This window comes from Nothobranchius furzeri, chromosome 17, assembly GCF_043380555.1.
Source record: "Nothobranchius furzeri strain GRZ-AD chromosome 17, NfurGRZ-RIMD1, whole genome shotgun sequence".
NCBI classification, from domain to species: Eukaryota; Metazoa; Chordata; class Actinopteri; order Cyprinodontiformes; family Nothobranchiidae; genus Nothobranchius; species Nothobranchius furzeri.
The window spans coordinates 41647522-41668127 of record NC_091757.1 but is presented as its reverse complement, the minus strand read 5'-3'; the positions used below and the strand labels follow the sequence as shown (position 1 = coordinate 41668127).

The following is a 20606-nucleotide window of genomic DNA, read 5'->3' as shown; positions in this document are numbered from 1 at the left end:
TCACCTCTTCCCTTAATTTTACCCTCCCTTTCCCAGAGTCTGACTGGAGTCATGTCACACTAGCAGCCAGCTCAGATTCCACACTATCAGAAACTGGACACGACCCACCCACGGCACCTCCGCCCTGGCCGCCCGTACTCCACCACAAACGACAAACACACACAAACACCTGCACATAGTTTGCTGCTGGGAGCTAATGATTCCTCTTAGCAATACAAAAGGGGGAAACTGCAAACAAAGGTCAGGTTTATGGAAATTTCATAGGAAAATCTGCATGCAAATATGAGAACATGCCAAAGGGATGGAAACATTTTTGGCTGATTCTGACACATGTTAATCTTTTTTTCAACTCTCTAACAATGAAATTGAAAATAAAAATGCAATAAAATGAATTTTTTTAAATCACATACAAAAAGCATTGAATTTAATGTAAATCTGTAGCCTGCAAGGACCAAACAGCTAGAATAAAGTCAAAACAACATTGTGCATGAATGCATGTGTGAATACCTACAGTAAGGCTTCGTCCGACAGCTGAGAGAGGCAGCGGTAACATCCAGAAACTGAATGCGCTCCGGTCCGCTGCTGCTGCTGCTGCTGCTGCTGCTGCTGTCACGCTCATTTACAACAGAGGCACCCACACAAACACAGGCTCCCTCCGTACCTTGCTCGTGCACGTAGCAAAGGCCAACCAGCTGCAAGGCTCTCCACTGTCACTCACAGCTCTGCAGGCTGCTCTCACTGCCTATCTCTCTGTCTCACTGTCACTCAAACACAAAACTCTGAGTAAAGAGCACAGCCAGCCAGGAAACAGCGGCTGTCTCTTTTTTAAGTTTATGTTTAGACATGCAGTGGAAATTTATATATTTTATATATTCCTTCCAGGAATTAGACAATCAAATGCTTAGTTATAGAGCAAAATGTCTGCTTTCCTGCAGAATAAAAAAGACAGCAGTGCAAAATGCAAAGAGAATAAAGCTTATTTTTATGCTAAACTGCAAATTTCTATTATAGCTTGTTGGCTGTGTTACCTTATGCAACATTTAAATCACAACTGTTTCCACGTGAGTTTGACTGAGTTGGGAAACTGGATTTATTCCACCTGATGAAGAATAACAAACAAAAAGGCTGCATTTAGATTTTCAAAATAAAAGTGTTAAGTAGAGACCATAAAGCACAGAAAGGGAGAACTCAGAGCTTTACGAGTTTACCATTGTAGGGTTTAGGAATTGAGTGCTTTAAGAGCTCAATATATTTTTCCTCTACTTGTGACCAATAAGCTGTGATACCCTATATAAATATAGAATATCAACCTGCTTGGTCTGTACTTAATCAGAAGATTCTTTGTTTTATTAAGGGATTGTAAACACTTTGTTTTATTCAGAAAATAGTCAGGTTTATGAAAGTAAGAATTTATTTTACAAACAAATAAAACATGACAAGTTAACTAACATGTACTGTGAAGGATGGAACTAGATGTGATGTATGAACCTATGTGTGAATGCGATGTTATCAGAACTTACGTATCTAGGAGTGCTGAGTTCTGGATGTAAAAGAATTTGGTTTGCATTAAGCTATGAAGTTGATTATTATCAAAAACACATCAGATGCTATCTGTCGTGTCTACACACCCACTCGAAGACCCTCGTGATAGATCCGGAATGTCGAAGTCCTCGGACTTCTAGGCACCGAGGTCCGTAGAAGAAACTGCGGCACTACTAAACCAGTCAGAGTTGTCTCCAGGTCAGAACAGACGGATGGAACCGCGCATCTGGGACTCTTGAGGAGTCTAAGGGACTCGACACATGGGAGGCGACAAACGACCGCGATCAGCGAAATTCGTCACTGTCGCTTTTATTACCTGACACACGGGAGGCGATCCGTGGCAGCGGCCAGCGGCAAAGCCGTACGCGTTCTGTTCCATGGCGAAATCGAAACATCCATTGTTTTGTTTGGCTGTGTATGGTTGGAGGGAATTAAGGTTATTTAAGCGGTTCAGTTAAAAAAAGTGGTAGATATGATGTTTCACAAGGTGCTGCTAGAGTTATGTGAAATCTTACTTCTGATTTTACTACATAAAACATAATAATCATCAACTTCTCCTCCATGTTTGCTCGGAGATGTACGGAGCATCCTGCCCGCTCATTGGTGAGTGAATGAAACCTCCGTTGATTGGTCCTCGTCCGAGCGACAGCGATGAAAAGTTGAAAATATTTCAACTTTCTGGGATCGCGTCGCTGGGTTGCCTGTGCACGACACGTGCACGAGCACAAAATTTCACATGCACGTTTTTCGTGTTTTACTTAGTAGGAGGGAAACCCGCGATTATCGCATGTCTCATTGAAAATGAATGGAGGAGAGGCGATGCCGCCTCCCGTGTGTCCAGCCCATAAACAATATCAGCTCGTTCTGCAGGAACTGTTTGCTGTATCAGCTTCGCAGGTGCAAAAAGATTTTGACGACGTGTCAAAAGCTTTGATGGGTTAGAGAGGTTTTGCTTCAGATGGCCAGTCTGAAGTTTTTCTCAAGAACTGATGAATCATCAGAGTGATCCAGTTTTTAATGTTCTCATGTTATGATTTGTGTAGCCAACCAGAGGTTGACAAGTTGAGGAATATTCCCAAGACAACCTCAGAAACACGCCTTCTTTGATACCGGATGCTCTGATCTGGGGTAAAGGACTATCTATGTGTCACGCGTTTAACTTAACTTTACTTTGTCCTTGTGTGAGTGCAAATGGTGATGACCTTGTCATATCAACATGCTGAAACATATATCAATCAGTGTAATCATAACATAACATTCATTTCAAACTTCAATCACTCAAGCACAGATTAATGAAAGCATTCCGTTATATTATAATTATTATAAGTAGCAATAAACAAACGTTTATTTAATGATTATTTAACTTATAAGTTTTAAAAGTTCATATTTAATTTAAGAAATCATTATTTGATTTAGCAACTAATCCGAGCTGCGGGTGTTCCTTATTTGGAGGCATGAAGAATCCTGTAGGACGAAGCCTTGAGGAGAGAACATCATTGTTGAGGAGATAAGTTTCACTTTTGGTTTTACTAACTGGACACTGGGGGTTGCTAAAAGCAAGTCAAAACTGAAAAGTGTCCCTTTAAGGTGATTATATATATATATTTATTCAAGTTGCACAAAAGTTGCAGTGATAGGTGAAACTTTAACAACTTCTTAGAAAGTTTGTCTTTCTTCCTGTTATTTATGTAGCAACAGAGCTTGAAAATAAGTGAAACTATGTATTTAAAATGCCTTGTAGTGACGATAAAACAATATAACTATGGTTTTTTTTGTCATTTTTATTTTTAAAATGACCAAAAAGAGCCATAGTTGCCATCAAAATGCTTTTTTTCCCCCACATCTAGTGATTCACACCTTCAGTCTCTTTCAATACACAATATAACGCTGCTTCACATCAGCCTGAAGAGAAGCAATAATCTTATAGGGAGTAAATGAAACACCAGCATGGGCGTTCAGGGCTGATTTAGTCATTAAAGTGTAACCAGGCAGTTTTTACAGGGGGCACGTATCCTCAGTAAAAAGTGTTCATTACCTATTATGTTGCACTGCAGATTATTTTTACTGGAGTTGGTGCAAGCTGTACATGTTAATGAGGGCAGTGTGTGATAGAGGTGTTCTCAGAAGACATGGATCTTCAAGAGTTTCAGCAGGAGTGGAGAAATACCTTTGGTATGATAGAACAAGGATCATCTTACCAGTGGGTGGATAAAAGGGGTGTGCAATGGTACAAACAGCTTGTGGACCAGCAGACACCCCCTTTTATAAACTGATGGTAAAATGATTTTATTTCGTCACACTAGACTGAAAACCAACACAGGAAGGTGGAATCAGCTCTCAACATAGAACCAATTTGTTAACAAACAACACATCAATAGTACTAAGCGGGGAGCCGTTTGGGAGTCTTAAAGGTGGTTTTCATCAATAATCCAGTTCCATGTGTGAGAGGGATCAGTGTGTCTGAAATAAAGAAAAATAATAAAAATAACTACACTTATTCACCTTTTCAGCTAGATGAAGCCTAAGCCTCCTCCCCTTCTGGTAGGAACATGGATCTCCTGACTGATTAGAATTAGTTTAGTTTATTTCAAACAAAGAAAACATACATTTTTTTAAAAAAATACCACAAACAGAAAAAATACATATCATCCCTTCTTCTGTGTTTGAAAAGGAGTAGGCTGAAGTGGAAACTTATATGTCCCTACCCCTTTATACAAGTAATTTTTACTTGTTTACTAAATCTAACACAAAACCGACATTAAAACAAACAAAATGGTACAAGTCACCAAAAACCACCAAATTATATGGAAAAAAAAACAACAAAAGAAAAAAAAAACATCTTTTTACAATTGATACAATTTACTTTTCCTTAGAATAAAGGACACTCACATAAATCATCTATTTTCTACTATATACTTGTTCAGAATATGTTTTTTATAATTCATTTTAAACACATTTATATTTGTACTTACTTTAATTTCTTCTTCTAAATTGTTCCATAATTTAACCCCAATTATTGTGATACACATCTGTTTTAATGTTGTTCTAAACTTATGTATCTTTAAGTTTAGTGTTCCTCTCAGGTTATATCCTAAAAAATATGTAAGTGAATGAGGCTATAAAAGTTATTTTCTGGTCTTACGTCCTGAATAACACATATGCTGTATTAATTTAGAGGATAAGTAATTATGTGTGCTTTGGCAATGTCATAATTTGAGATTTATTAGCTTGTAAAGATTCAAAATTCAAATGACCACAAATCAGATGAGACATATCACCGCGGTATCTCCTCCCCCAGCATAGCTGCTTCTTACCACATGGCCAGATTTATGGTTGTTTTCTCCACATTTAATGCTCCTTCTGTCATCCTGGAAGAAGGATTCGCAGCTCACTAAACTCACATCTTTTTTCTGCTCCTCTTCTCTGTGTCTAGTTTGATGATGTAAATTTGATGAGACGAGCATTTGTAGCCCGCCACATCGTTTACACAAAATCTAAAGTGACTTTTGTTGCCTGTAAAAATAAACTCTTTCTTGGCATCAAAGTGTGTTTTTAGAATTCACATCATATGTGAAATCCATGGCATCCAACGTGATCAGAAAAGAACTTCTTCGCTCCATAAACGCTCATTCTTTTTTTGACAGTAGAGGACCAACGGACCAGAAGCTGATGGGCGTGACTTATGCTCACCATCACACCCATTTTCTAGATCACTAAGCAGTTTACTGAGCATCTTACTAAGGCCAGCACCCAAACACACACTTACTGGTGATAAAACTAATCACCTCCGTCCAAAATGGAGGAATTATCGCTCCAAAAGGCCTACAGGCAACCAAACAAACCATTCCAGTGCAATACAGGGAACGATAGGTGGGACACAAAAGCCGGGCAGACACTTAGCTGCTTTTTCACTCGTAATGTTCAGCTTCAGCTCAAACTATACGACTTCCTCACCAGTGTTGGGCAAGTTACTTCAAAACTGTAATGCATTATTTATTACTTGTTACCCTCATTTTAATTTGATTGATTACATTACAATATTACTGATTTCAAAATGTAAGGCATTACACTACTTTTGCATTACTTTAAGTTACTTTCACCAAAACAACTTCAATATGAATTAGGTCATGTGACGCTCAGTGAGCTCATGACACATCCAGAGGAAAGTGATGTGGTATCTGAGCTAGGATTGCTGTTAAAAACAGTCAGATAGAATAACAGTGCTTTAAAATGATTGTTTATTAAATAAAAGCAACAACAATCTGTACTCTCAGCGCGCTGCCATCTTATATTAACTGGGCAGGAAGTGAGGTGGTGGGGGCTCCAAGCTTATATTTTGCCTTGGTCCCCAAATGCCTTGATACGGCCCTGGATGTGGGACTGACTTCTGGGGTGATCTGATTCTATCACATGTATAAATATTAAATGCTTATATGTTATTGCTTTTCACTGGTAAAAATGTGTATTGGGGATAAATCTACCTACTTTTTTTCTTTTCAAGCACTTTGTTTTGTTTTCTTGATTTTATTTGAATAAGTTCCTGCCCTTTCTCTCTCTTTCTTTCCTAGATTACCTACTTTCTTACTAATCAGCCAAAGGGATCTACCGAACGCAAAAAAAAAAAAGCTGAATATGTGCTGCGCTCCAGCAGCAATGAGTTGAAATAACCGGTGCACAGATTATGAACTCAGCTGAGGCAAAGCACGTCAGAAAAGTACACAAAGTCCCAGAGAATATGGGCTGATATGACCAATCACAAGTGAATTAATTGGTTTTAGTGGAGCGATTTTGTGAATATAACAGCGGCCGCGCACAGGACGCAGCTGGAGTATTTGAGCCATTACTGCTGCGTCCTCTCTGCTCATAGAATGCCCGCAAAGCTGAGTCCATAAATGACGTCATATATGTAGATACTGGATCTTTTCTTGGGCTTCCTGTAATTTTAATTTTTAGGAAACCCACATCTTGATTCTGGGTTTAAAAATGCATTGTAATTACAGCGTTACTGACAATTGTAACGAGTAAATATTACCATTTTCTTTCCCTGTAATGCCTTAGATTACCACATTATAGCAAAAAGCAATGCAGTACAGTAATTAATTACTTTTGTATCACATTACTCCCAACACAGTTCCTCACACAGCAAATCTCGCAAGTCATGTGCTCACGTCTGGTAGCAACACATCAGACCTACAAATATTTTAAAAATAGCAGTTTTTACACATCTGACATTTTATTGTGTTGTTATCGATGTCTGTTGTTCTTCAAGAGGACTGTAGGATGAGGACACAAGGATGTATACGAGTGGGAGGAAGAAAGAAAGAAAGAAAGAAAGAAAGAAAGAAAGAAAATCAATGTTTTATCGGTTTTATTTGACATAAACACACTTTCTTGACAACCATTGTGTGTGAAAATAAGTGTATAAATAAAAAAAATGACGTGTGTTAACTGGGAAATAGCTAGCAAGCCGTGCTGACACATGTTTGCGCATGCGCCGTGAGCAGTTCTGATACTTTTTGGGTCACAGCCGCTCACAGCGCCGCCTCAACAGTGCGAGACACCCACGAGGGACGAGCAAAATATCAAACACACCAAAAATCTGTGCCAGCTCATGATTGCTGATCAGGAGCTGGTCACATGGTGTTAACCGCCTGTCATAACCCCTGTATACTACACCACGCTCGGTGCAAAACTTACCCCGATCTCAGATTCTCGCACGAGGCTCCAAAAAGTGAAAAAGTCCTCAAGTGTGAGCTTGGCTTACCTTAGCAACACGACTCTACCAATGACTCCATTTGCTTTGCAACTCTGATGTTTTGTCTTCAGAAATAACACAAGTCTGGAGGAGTCCTGCTGTGTGGTGGAGCTGCTAACGCTAACTGTTAGCTTTGCTGTTTCCTGGATGCTAAATCAACAACAGCCTTCCTCATCACAAGCCATGATAAGTGATTCCATGAACGCTTACTTAACAGTGTGACGTAGATCTGAGTGGCTTTTCTAATCCGAGCGTTTCCTTGTCTATTTTCTATCAGCGGCTGATGCAATAATAAAATAGGAGAAGACTATTTTCATGTTAAACTCAGAGTGACAAAATACAAGTAAAATATGGTTTCTCAGTTGACTTGACCTTTTGTAAGACACCTGAGGTGAAATATTACCCTAGTATTAAAAAAGACAAAGATCCCTAGCTTGACTAGGTTATTTGAAAGGCCAGAGTCATGTGTTCTCCTCCTTCGTGTACACTGTCAGGGATAAATGATGGAAGCCCCTCTCTCATCTTTTAGTGGAAGTATCATTCACCTTGCCTTTATTCTTTTTTTAACCCGCTGGCGATTTCAATCAAGCATGTTCAGAGGACAGCTCACCCAGAGCGATCAGCCTGGAATGAAAACTAGAATCAAATCCTGAGAGAATGTGTGGAAAGGTTCCCTTCACAAGGCAACGCTTTGGTAAAGTGGCGCCTGGAAAAGTGAAAACCATTGGATCTGAGCAGACGTCTGAAAATGTGAACATGTGGGATGTGGAGGAGGAAAGGGGAAAATAATTGGATAACAGCAGAAAAAAGGAAAAATAAGTTGCACTGAGGGGAGCAGTGCATGTTTCACACCTTCGTGATCCCTTTGCATTTTGAAAACAAAACAGGACGACTGCCAAGTGGGACACAGCAGCAGGGAGGTGCCACTCGGCTTCCTGGTGCTGACAGTTTATGAGGAGCAGTGTGTGTGTGTGTGTGTGTGTGTGTGTGTGTGTGTGTGTGTGTGTGTGTGTGTGTGTGCGTGTGTGTGTTCTTACGTTACAATAGAGTCAGACCCCAGGACACGACAGCTGTCCCTTTCATGTGTGCTGCTGTATTAGTCGTGTTCAGCACCATTGTCAGTCAGCAGGTCTTATGACTGCAGTTTCTGAGTTCAAACCAAGATCCTCACAGCCAAGAGCACGACTGACAAACACCTAAATATTTAATCAGATGTGTGAACACGCCTTTATAAATCTCATAATTATCCATGTTTCTTTATGAATAGTCACAATACGGGTAAAACCTTCAGCCCAAACCTAGAATAAAATATACCCAGAGACAACATTTTGACTTTACTGCACAATTTCAAAGTTTTCTCTCTGCAGAAATTTCATATTCGCACAAGATTTTGCAGAAACATGAAAGTTGAAAACCGAGTTTGTGCACACACAACAAAATCACACATGCAAAAACAAACACACTCCTGCTGCATGTTCCTCCTTCCTTAATGCTCCTACTGCGTATGCTGGCATGTCTGCCCCACCGAACCCTGCGTGCACCATCTGTCTGCTCATTCCTCAGCACACATCACAGAGCGTAAACACACACACACAACCTCATATGCTCAAACATCATCAGTTGAACAAATATGTGCAACTCAGCCATAAATTTTGCATGACATAACTGACAGAAGAGATGACAAAAGCTTTTCAGAGCCTCTGAAAATCTCTTCTGGATGCTGCGGCGTCATCGGTGGAGGAAGTGCGAGAGGATTTGTCAATGGTGGCGGGATGGTGTCAGACTTTGCAGACAGATGGACAGGAATACCAACACAGAAAGATGGGGATGTAAAGCATATTTTTAGACTGGATTGGGATGGATTTAAATTATTAATTAGTTAAAAAAAACTCACCAGAACATGTTTTGCACGAGAGACAGACCCAATGCTTTTCTGAACTACTGTCACTGTAATAATTGCTTGCTTCTTTCTTTCTTTCTTTCTTTCTTTCTTTCTTTCTTTCTTTCTTTCTTTCTTTCTTTCTTTCTTTCTTTCTTTCTTTCTTTCTTTCTTTCTTTCTTTCTTTCTTTCTTTCTATTAACTTTAATCATCATTTAAGTCTTTTCATAAATTTAAATTTAAAATGATCTCTATTGCCTCGTTAAAAACTTGAGCCTCCAAAAAGCAGAGTAACACCTGTCCTCCTCCTCCTCCTCCCAGGAGAATCACTCCTTCTCTTGGATCTATAGATGGATTCATCATCTCTGTTTACGTTTGTTTCTGGCTGCATCTTTCCCTCCTTTTCCTCTGACCCCTCTTGACTTTGATTAGCTCATCTCTCTGACTCCTGTACAACCGTCACCATCCTTCCTCTGTTCATTAGTCTAACCCCCTGTCCCTGTTGCGTCTCCATCTCTGTTGAAGCTGTCAGCCACACTGGAACGTTTCTATCAGATTTCCAAGTTATACTCACTGTCTGAAAATCAAAATAGAAGAAACAGAGAAAAAATAAACAAATCTTAATGTGTAAATTAAGCTAAAGTGAACATCCAAAGGAAAAAAATCAAAGAGGTTGTTGTGCAAATGTCAAACACTAAATATATAACACAAATGGTTCTGAAGCTCTCTACAGGTTCTCTAAAAACATAACTTTTATGAGATCCACTGTTCTCTGTCATCGCATTTGTTTTGATTATAACGTTACTGCAGCTGCTTCGCGACCGAGTGTTGTGCACAAACTCTGTTCAACCCTCTCAGATCATATTTTCCACTCTAAACCACTTTCAGTCCAGCGCTGCAGCTGAGACGTGCAGCCTTGTGATCCAACACCTCCATTTCATCTCATCTTAACTTAAAGTGATCTACACCATTCCAAAATTAAACTCCACAACTTCAACATATCACAAAACACAGATTGATTTTGTTTTCTTCTTCTCAATAAGAACAAATAAATAAAATTTCTGACTCCTCTGAGGAAATAATAACTGATGAGAAAAAAGAGGTTTTCAATTTATCGTCAGCCCACTCTTCTCTTTTGCTGCAAGAATAAATCATCTTTATGGAGATAGTATTTGTCAGGAAGTGTTGGAGGTATCAGATGGCCTGAAGCCTACAAAGAAGTGTGTGAAAATGTAGTAAATCTTGTAGAATCATTTTCATTTTGCCTTAAAATAATCCATGTAAATTATATAATATGCCAGCTGAGACATTTAGTTATAATATTTACAGGTTGGTAATAAAGCATGGACCTGATTTGTGATACACCATGATTTTAACCCTCCCACTGTCCTAATGGGTGTGACCCTGCGAGGAAAGTTGACCATTGAGCAGGGTTGATGATTTATCCCTTGAGGTCCATGTGGCAGGGGTGAGGAGTGAGCACCACCTTACCCCTGCCACATGGACCTCAAGGGACAAACCACTAATCCTGCTCAATGGTCAACTTTCCTCACGGGGTCACCCATAAAGACAGTGGGAGGGTTAAAGCATCATAGTGTCAAAGCCATAAATGCATCTTCAACTCTTTTCGTGCTCGGTGCAAACAGCAATTACACAGAAACTCCTCATGATAGAAGGAGATGAGCCTCCTAACGTTTCCTCTTATCTAAAAATAGGACAAAGGCAGCTGCTTGGTCTTTCTCGTGATGTTGATGTTAAAATTCCCAAAAGGCCAGGACTTGATGGAGGGAACCTCTAACAGGCAGGAGCTTCACTAGAAGAGAAGCTGCTTGGGGAGGCAAGACAGCAAGAGCATCACCAGTGAAATCAAAGTAATGCTGGCTTGTCAATCACAAGAGTGCTAGAAAAAAGGCTTCTATTTGTTATGGTTAATTTAGTGACGAAAGTCAACAAAAGACCAACAGAAACTGTTTTCTGTAAAATCAGCATATCTCACAAAGCCTCCTAAAACAACAAACCCTTTTATTAAATAAAAGAACAAAAGAACTTTTGCAAACGGGAATAAAAAGTCTCCTTTACATTTATGCTACAGCTAAAACTTAGAAGTGAGCAGAAAACAGAAATAAACAATCTTATATTCATGGGTAGATCTATATTTCGGTCAGCTGATATATCGGGCCGATTTTTGGCATTTTTTATATATCAGCATCAGCCGATATACCTCCTTAGATCACCGGCTTTCAAGCAGAGGAAGGATTGCACAGATGGCAGCCTGGACACAGCCACGAACTGAACAAGTTCTTCAATAGGTTCAGTTCAGGAACAAACCCAGCATCCTCCTCGCCTGTCCCCAGCCAGCTCTTTTGTCCTCTAACACAGTTATGGACTCTTCTGGTTCTATAAATCTGTCTTCAACCAAGTCAGGAGATGCTGCTGATCCCATTTACCTCCCCCTCCCATCTGTCCGTCTCTAGAAGTCAGGTGAAGAGGCAGCTGGAGAGACTGAACAGGAACAAGGCTGCAGGTCCAGATGGTGTCAGCCCCAGAGTACTGAAGGCCTGTGCGGAGCAGCTCTGTGGGATTCTGCAGCACCTCTTCAACCTCAGCCTGGCCCAGGAGAAGGTTCCAGTCCTGTGGAAGACATCCCGCCTTGTTCCAGTTCCAAAGAAAACTCGCCCACCAGTCAATGACGACTACAGACCGGTTGCCCTGACATCCCACATCATGAAGGTCCTGGAGAGACTCCTGTTGGTCCACCTGAATAAGCAATCTAGGACATATCAGGGCCTGCGGCAGTTTGCTTATCGCCATGGAGTTGGAGTTGAAGATGCCATCATCCAGCTGCTTCAACCAATCCACTGTCATCTGGACAAAGCAGGCAGCACTGTGAGGGTCATGTTCTTTGATTTCTCCAGTGCATTTAACACAATCCAGCCTGATGCACTTTGCCAGAAACTCCAGAAGACACAGGTGGGGGCCTCAACTATCGCCTGGATTAAAGACTACCTGACAAACAGACCACAGTTTGTGAGGCTGAAGATCTGCATATCAAACCAGGTGATCAGTAACATTGGAGCACCACAGGGGACTGTACTCTCACCATTCCTTTTCACCCTGTACACCTCAGACTTCCAGTACAAATCAGAGACTTGTCATCTACAGAAATACTCAGATGACTCTGCAGTCGTCGGGTGTATCAGAGATGGACAGGAAGCTGAGGACAGAGAGCTGGTGGAGTGCTTTGTGGCATGGTGTGGAAACAACCATCTGACCTTGAATGTGAACAAAACAAAGGAGATGATTTTAGACTTCAGAAGAAACAGGGTGGAGTCAAACACTGTTTCCATCATGGGAGAAGAAGTGGAGGTGGTTGAGGAATACAAATACCTTGGAGTTCACCTGGACAACAGACTGGACTGGAGAAAGAACAGCAAAGCCGTTTACAAGAAGGGACACAGCAGACTGCACTTCTTGAGGACGCTTAGGTCCTTCAATGTCTGTAGCAAGATGCTGCAGATCTTCTACAAGTCTGTTGTTGAGAGTGTAATCTCTTCAGCCATCGTCTGTTGGGGTAGCAGCATCAGAAGCAGGGACCTGAAAAGGCTCAACAGCCTAATAAAACAGGCTGGTTCTGTTCTGGGGACGACTGTGGAACCACTGGAGGAGATAATGCAAAGAAGGATTCTCCAGAGAATCAAGAAAATTATGGACAGCACTGAGCATTCTCTTCACAAGACTGTCCGACAACGGAAGAGTGTCTTCAGTCAGAGGCTTCTTCAGTTTCGCTGCAACACTGACCGCTACTGGAGATCCTTCCTGCCAACAGCCATTGTAATATACAACAACTCTTTGATGACTTAATTATTATTATTATGAGCTACTACAGCAATCAATTTCCCTCTGGGATTAATAAAGTATTTTTGAAGTGAATTGAATTAGTAAAGTCGATTTAAAGTCAGGCACATCCCTGGGCTGCCAGGTGCTGCTGCGCTGCAAAATCATATTTAAGTGTATTTTTATGTTCCTGAATAACATTTGCTTTGTTAAATGCTCCCAAATTTATTTTGAATTAAATATCTTTTTATTTACCAGTTTTGACTATTTATTACTTGGTTTACTGATTTGTTTGATTCAATTAAATTCAAATTCAATTCAAAGATACTTTATCAATCCCAGAGGGAAATTACAGTTTCAGTTCACACAATTCTGAGATCAGACATACATAGGCAAAGCCAAAGACACATGACAAGAACTGGTGACTGTGGTCATTCGCAACCCGAGTCGCGCTACCTTAATAGAGATCAGAGGGTTTACATGAGGATTGGCTCAGGTGGAGGAAAAAAAGGCACTTCAGGGTTACCCTCCACAGGGAGGGCAGCTTTGCTATGCAAAAAACACCACACAACATAAGTGTCCACTAGGTGGGGAGGTAGGGTTTGGGACTCTCCACATGTCAGTGAATGCAGCCGCGATAAGCAGCGCTCGTCACCTCAGTCTTGGCAGGGGAGGGAGGTTGTTGGGTTTAGAGAGCACAGTGACTCCTGGAACGATTCAGTGGCCTTCACAGCTCGCAGTCCCACCCAGGCTGGGATAGGGAGACAGAGTTGCCATGGCGACAGCAGCATTCCACATTTCTTCTGAGGGCGGGGTGTTCGTTTCAGCCTCACAGGCTCAAGGGCACCAGATTCAGATAAGGAATTGTTTTGGGGCCAGACAGAGATCATTTCCTCTCTGTCTTAAAGTCCCGTTGGTCCTCAACCCCTCTGAATCCAATAATGGTGTAAATTAATCTATCCCAATCCGTGATGATTCGTCCACTTGCTCCTTGATCGCATCCACCTTTGTGCCAATTAATGAATCTCAGCCAAAGTTCCAAGCTTATGAATCATCTCGACAATTATATGAGTCTGTGCATTCACAGCGCGGTATAATCCATCCCTGAGCTCCGGGAAAGAGCCAATATTCCTCGACAGCTCGTTAATTTTCCGGGAAGCCAGGTAACCTCCCAGGCCAAAAAGCAGGAAACCTGACACCAACACCATGAATATCCAGACGTCTTCAGAATCCTCTACAGACAGTTGAGATAAGCAAATCAGGTTCCACTGTTTCCAGGAGTCCATCATATGCCCAACTGGATCTGTCCCAGAGGGGCACCCGGGAGCCCCTTCTCCCTTTCTCATCGTTGAAAAAATTGTGTCAATCGAGTTGAGAGACCAAATGACCAGGTACATTTTATTAATTTCAGTTTCCAGTTTTCCAGAAAAAAATGCAGAAGCGCCGTACACCCAGAGACAGACAAAGAACCTTGGGATAAGATAGGGAGGAGAGGAGGAAAAAACTGTCTCTCCAAGAGCCGGAAGTATATAACTTTGTTTAGTGATTAATCTGAATAAAGTTAAACACTGAGCCGTGCACAAAATTAAGTAAAAAAACTGATTCAGCTTCTGAAGTTATGTGCATCTACTAATGTTGTCTGTGAAAATAAGATAGAAAACGTTTAGATATCGGCCCAAAATATCGACAGCACAAACCGGCCATCGGCTGACCATGACCTTGACATATCAGTATTGCTAATTGGTCGACCACCACTTAGAATTGCTACTATAAGTATTCCTGACTGGAACAGGCTGTCCTGTGAACAAGGGAATAAACCCCTCACAGGTTTCAGCCTCCATCATTAAAACAACACCACCATCAGCACAAATACAGTCACGTAACAAAACATCTCATTCTCAGGTACGAATATTTCTAAATAATTGAGGACAAAGCAAAAGTTAATGTTTTGTAGTTTTTCTTTACTATTTTTTACTGTATGACTCATAAATACAGATAATAATAACTCTCCTTTATTTTGCTGCTTTTCTTACAGAATGATTGACAACATGTTCCATCAGAGATGAATGTTTTACTTTACTTGCAACATTTGCACCCAAATAAGGAATAAAACTACCTTAAATTGCTATATTTTCTTATCAGATATTCACACAAGATTATCACATGACAGAGGCCTGTTTTTCTTTTAAAAGATGAACATCACCAGTGTTTTGGCAGCAAAAGAGCTCATAAACTAAAACAAGTGCATAGCATCAGAAACACATGGAACAGTTGGCATTTGTACGGATGATAAAATGCTAAATAGCCTGTTTTGTATAGTGCCTTTTAAGGGTTCTACAACCCCCCAAGGTGCTTCACAACACAATCAGCCACCCACCTATTCACACAAACATGCACCCCCTGGTGGGGATGAGCTACACTGTAGCCACAGCTGACAGAGGCAAGGCCGGCCAAACACAGGCGCCACCGGTCCCTCTGACCACCACCAGCAGGCAAGCCAGGTTAAGTGTCTTGCCCAAAGACAAAATAGCAGCATTCTCTGGTCTGAGCTGGGATTGAACCTGCAACCTTCTGATTACTGGGAAACCCACTTTACCTCCCCAACTACTGCTGTCCCAGTTAATTGGAACCACTAATCATAATCTCTATCAGAACTTCCAAAGAGGAGATTTGTGGAGGTCAAAAGGCAGACGGATGAGAGAAGTGTGCAAATAAAGCCTGGTTGAAAAACTGAGAAGCAGCAAAATAAGGAAATGGAATAAAAATGGTGATGTGTTTATGACAGAGCTTCATTATTACAGGCGACAATATCAGAGTCATACTTTGGATTTAGTTGCCACCTGTGGGAGGCAGAACTAGAAATACATGACAAAAATTAAAATCAACAATTATAGATATTTGTTTTTAAAGACAAACCTTTATTAAGGTTGGCTTTTGGAACAGTGGATTTTTTTGTTTGTTTTCATTTATTTTCCTCATTTAATGTGTTTTTATGTGTTTCTGATTTATTCCTAGGTTTTAGCACTTTGGTTATCTTTGTTGTTTGTAAAGTTCTTTATAAATAAAGTTGAGTTTAATTGAATTGAAAGAGTTCCATCCATTTTCGGCCGCTTACCCGGAGTCGGGGTGCAGGGGCAGTAGCCTAAAGCTTGGTTTATGCTTGACGCATTCACTTTCCGCTTGGTGATGCAGCTCACGGATGGAACGTGCTTCACAACTTGCAGCGTTTATGGTTCATGCGGCTTGTCTCTGCGGTGAGCCAATATTCTCCCAAACTGAACGGGGCAGCACGGAGCTCTAACGGCATGCATCCAACACTACACCATAGTAGAAGTAAAAATTACTGTTTACAACATGGCATTTCAGCCTTTTTAACAGCGTCCTCATCTTTTCAGTGCGAGCTATTTCTCTCCAAGAATTATTAACAACATGTTGATCACGGTGATCTCTGAGAGCTGAATCATACAAATGTCTGTATTTACGAACCTCTGCCACACTAGTTCTTGCCAGTCCGCCATGTTTTTCCACGTCCGACCGTCCGCATGGTTAGAAATTTTCCTAGGTGCCTGTTGCGGAAATTTTGGGCCGTGCAGAGACGCGGTGGAGGGGCGTGGTTGTTAAAATGACGCAATTGTGCCGCGCGGAGCCGTGCGAACCTCGCGGACGTGTCAAGCATAAACCAACCTTACGCAGTGAAGCCCAGACTTCCCTTTCCCCAGCCACATGGACCAGCTCCTCCGGGGGAATCCAACGGCGTTTCCCTGGCCAGTCGAGAGACGTAGTCCCTCCAGCTTGTCCTGGGTCTTCTTTTAGGTCTCTTCACTTGGACGTGCTCAGAAAACGTCACCAGGGAGGCGTCCAGGAGGCAACCTAACCAGATGCCAAAGCCACCTCAACTGGCTCCTCTTGAAGTGGAGGAGCAGTGAATCTACTCCAAGCCCTTCCCGGTCCCAGTCTTGTTGTGATTGTACTAAAACAGTTTGTTTGTCCAAACAGAAAAAAGAACAAGAAGATCTCAAGTTGGCAGAACCAAATCGAATGCGTAACTTTCACTCCAGTGTCAGGTACATTTCTCTCTTTCAAATTATTGTATTAGTGTAAAACCAAAAAGCAGCATTTAGTTTTGGAGCAGCATTAATCTTTTTCAGAATTTCTATTCATCTTTTGATGTTTAATCATGTTTATTTGTTCGAGAGAGACTGGAGGGAGCAAAAGTGATACTGGCCACCAAAATGAGGATTGAACTCATGAAGCTTGTGACAAGAATGGCTTTTCATGTGACTTTTTCACATATTTTGCTCAGACGACGCAGGGAAGCTGAGTTACTGGATCTATGCTCTTATGTGAGTGAGGCACAAGGGTCTCACCAACGTCCCACCATACCAGATCCAGATGGGACAGCAAGAAGACACTCGGAGACTGGCGATCAGGTTCAGGAAGATTTAACTTCATCGGATCCAGAGTCTCAGTGGGCAGCAACAGGTGAAGACTACAGCAATAGTGAAGATCGTGAATTCGTCTCACTACGTGCCCTCCTGAATGGATTTGTTTTCTCTGGCCTCTTAGATGACATTTACAGCCGTGACACAGAAATATCGGTTTCCTCTTTTGGACGTCACAACCGCTCAATGTTGAACGAACGTGGATCAAACGAAGACCAGACGTCAGAAAACAATGGAGGGGGAGCACTCTGTGTGTGCAAGGTGCCAAGACAGCAAAGAAGAAGCACTGTAGACTTTGAAGGAACCTTTTACATCAGAGAATTTCCTCCAGATGGAAGGAATATGAAAATGGGAACTGAGAGTCACCTAAAAGAATCCTTCAATAAACGACGTGATCCAGCATATCTAAATGATTATTCTTTAAGTCTGTCTGTGGCTTGCCTAGAAGAAGAAATTTCACAGAACTCCCCTCCCGCTCCCTCTGAAAAAAAAACAGCTGTTTCAGATTTTAAGTTGTTCAGAATGAAGTCAGCCCATCACACTAGAGAGGAGTTCTCTTGCAAGATGACGATCAAATGCCTGCATTAATATTAATTCATCAGGGGAAGAAAGTCTCTGCACACATTCAAATGAAATCTTTGACGCTTCAGAAACGTCAGTTAGTGAATCCGAGACTAATGAGACTTGTTTTAGTCTTTCACATCTAATGTCATTTTGGAACAAATTAAAAATAACATGTACTTTTTTATGATTGAGGGAAGATATCTGATTATTTAACTATTCAATCAAGAATATTTTCTATCCAGCAATTTGCACCAGCTCTGTGCCAGCAGGTGGCACCAACTCTCTCCCAGGACACACCATCACTAAGAAGAAAGAGCAGTGCAATCCCTTTGTAAATGCTTGTGTTCTACAATAAACACTAATCTTATGTAGCAGTTTTTCAGAATTCACAGGAACAGAAGGATTCCTGCAGTGCGTGAACAGTTTGTTGTCTCTGTTTGCTTAACGCTTTGTTACAGTTTGTGCTTCTGAATAAAATCCTATCTTAGAATGCTGCCAGCACCCCCTGGAACAGCATCACTTGGAGTTTTAAGCCTCTACGAAATAAAACATAAAACTCCATTTAGATTCAAATAGTCAATTTAAAATGTTCTAAAGTCTGCAAAAATTAATGAGGAAAATAAGTTAGGGGCGGTGCAGCGGTGCAATGGTTAGCACTGTTGACTTGCAGCGAGAAGGTCCTGGGTTCATATCCTGCTAAAATCCTGGGGTCTCTCTGTAATGAGTTAGCATGTTCTCCCTGTGCATGTGTGGGTTCCCTCCGGGTGCTCCGGCTTCCTCCCACAGTCCAAAAACATGACTGTTAGGTTAATTGTTCTTTCTAAAATTATCCTTAGGTGTGAGTGTGTGTGCTTGATTGTTTGTCCTGTCTGTCTCTGTGTTGCCCTACGATGGACTGGCAACTCCATGCCCGCAGATCGCTGAAAATAGGCTCCAGTCAATCAAACTAATGCAAACAATGAAGTGATGCTAAATTCTAGCAAAGAACTTATTGGTTTATTAAGCTAAAGTAGCTTTGCTGCAGTAGTGCATGTAAAATATGTCATTATCTGCAGATTACAGGCAGTCTACAGGAGGTTAATGTTCATTTTTACAACAGGCATCTTAAACTGAACAGCCTCTGTTTGGAGAAAAAGAGGTAACATATGAGAGTTTCGTGTATTTCTGCAATTCACAGCAAATCCAAAAATCTAAATTTCATGCAACTATTTAAAGGTGTGGTTCACTTGCTCAATTCATTTGCAGTGGTCACTATAGGGATAAATGCCTTGCAAGTCATACTCTGGGGGGAAAAGCTCAGATGTGACTGTTTCAGGAACTAGCAGATTGCCAGATCAGAGTTGAGCTTAACATGACAGGATTTGGAGTCTTAACCTTTGCATTGCATGGTCTTCTTATGCAACCCCTGATATTTGGACATCTTACCTCTGATTGGTAGACAGCAACACGACTCTGGCTCTGCTCTGCAACGTTGATGTTTTATCTCCACAAATATCACAACCTTGGAGGAGTTCTGCTGTGTGGTGGAGTAGCAAATGCTATTTGTTAGCTTTTACTAGCTGAGATGTCCTTTGCTGTTTCCTGGACGCTAAAACAACAGCAGCCTTCCCCGTTGTGAGCCAAGATGGGTGAGTCCATAAATATTAAGTGACAGTGTGACGTAGATCTGGCCTCCAAGAGTTTCACCACCTACCGTATTTTAACAACCATAGGGCGCACCGTGTTATAGGGTGCAGCTTCAGTTATGGGTGTCTTTTTGGTATTTAACACATACAACGGCGCACCGGGTTATAGGGCGGGGGCACGGTAAAACGTACCGGTATCTGTGCGGGCTCGGGACTCGGACCATATCAGTGCAAACCAGACATTGTGAAAATTAGAAACAACCAAAAGCATGCTTCACTTTACTGGTCTAGTCCTGGTTCAGACCTGGTTTAGAGCGCACGTGCACTTCCTCATTGCGTGCACTGACGGCTCGTGCTCTTCTAATGGGCTCGACACACGGGAGGCAACTTCGCCTCTCCTCCATTCATTTTCAATGAGACATGCGCGACAAAGCGATAATCGCGGGTCTCCCTCCTACTAAAGCCGGGCGTTCACGGGGAGTGCTGCAGGAGGACACACAGGGATATATGGGGGTTGGATGAGGAAAACGAAATAAAGAAAGTAAATCTGTGTTTTGTGATCAGTTTAATTTGACATGAACACGACAAACACGCTTTCTTGACAATCTTTGTGAGTAAAAAAACGTGTAGAAATAAAAACGAACAGCGTGTGTTAATAGGGAAATAGCGGGCGAGCAGTGTTGATGCAGGATTGCGCATGCGCCATGAGCGGTTCTGGTGCTTTTTAGCTCGCAGTGCCGCTTCAGTCACTGATGCGCTGTGTTGAAGTTCAGAATGTGTTTACCGGTAGTTGGTGGATTTAACCACATAAACTTTCCACATGAACAAAATCATATGTGTGTTATTAATAGGCCTAAGAAAATCGTGTGATTTGAATTGTGTTTTATTAACCCTCTGGGGCCCATGGACGCGTCTTTTGAACAGGTCTGATTTGGGACACTGTAGCAGCAAGACTCCGCTTCCCT

General features: G+C 41.5%; 1 protein-coding gene across 2 annotated transcripts in view; it reads right to left on the bottom strand.

The window, feature by feature from the left end:
• The window catches only part of mctp1a (multiple C2 domains, transmembrane 1a), a 189247-nt gene that overhangs the window by 131298 nt on the left and 37343 nt on the right, over positions 1 to 20606 (bottom strand). Inside the window, exon 1 of one of the 2 annotated variants that reach the window (XM_070546082.1) lies at positions 512 to 941. The exons of the other annotated variant lie outside the window; for it this stretch is intronic. Coding sequence (XP_070402183.1) covers positions 512 to 619 — 108 coding nt within the window. The 5' untranslated portion in view covers positions 620 to 941. Of the gene's footprint in view, positions 1 to 511; positions 942 to 20606 lie in introns of those variants that run through there. 2 annotated transcript variants of the gene reach the window in all.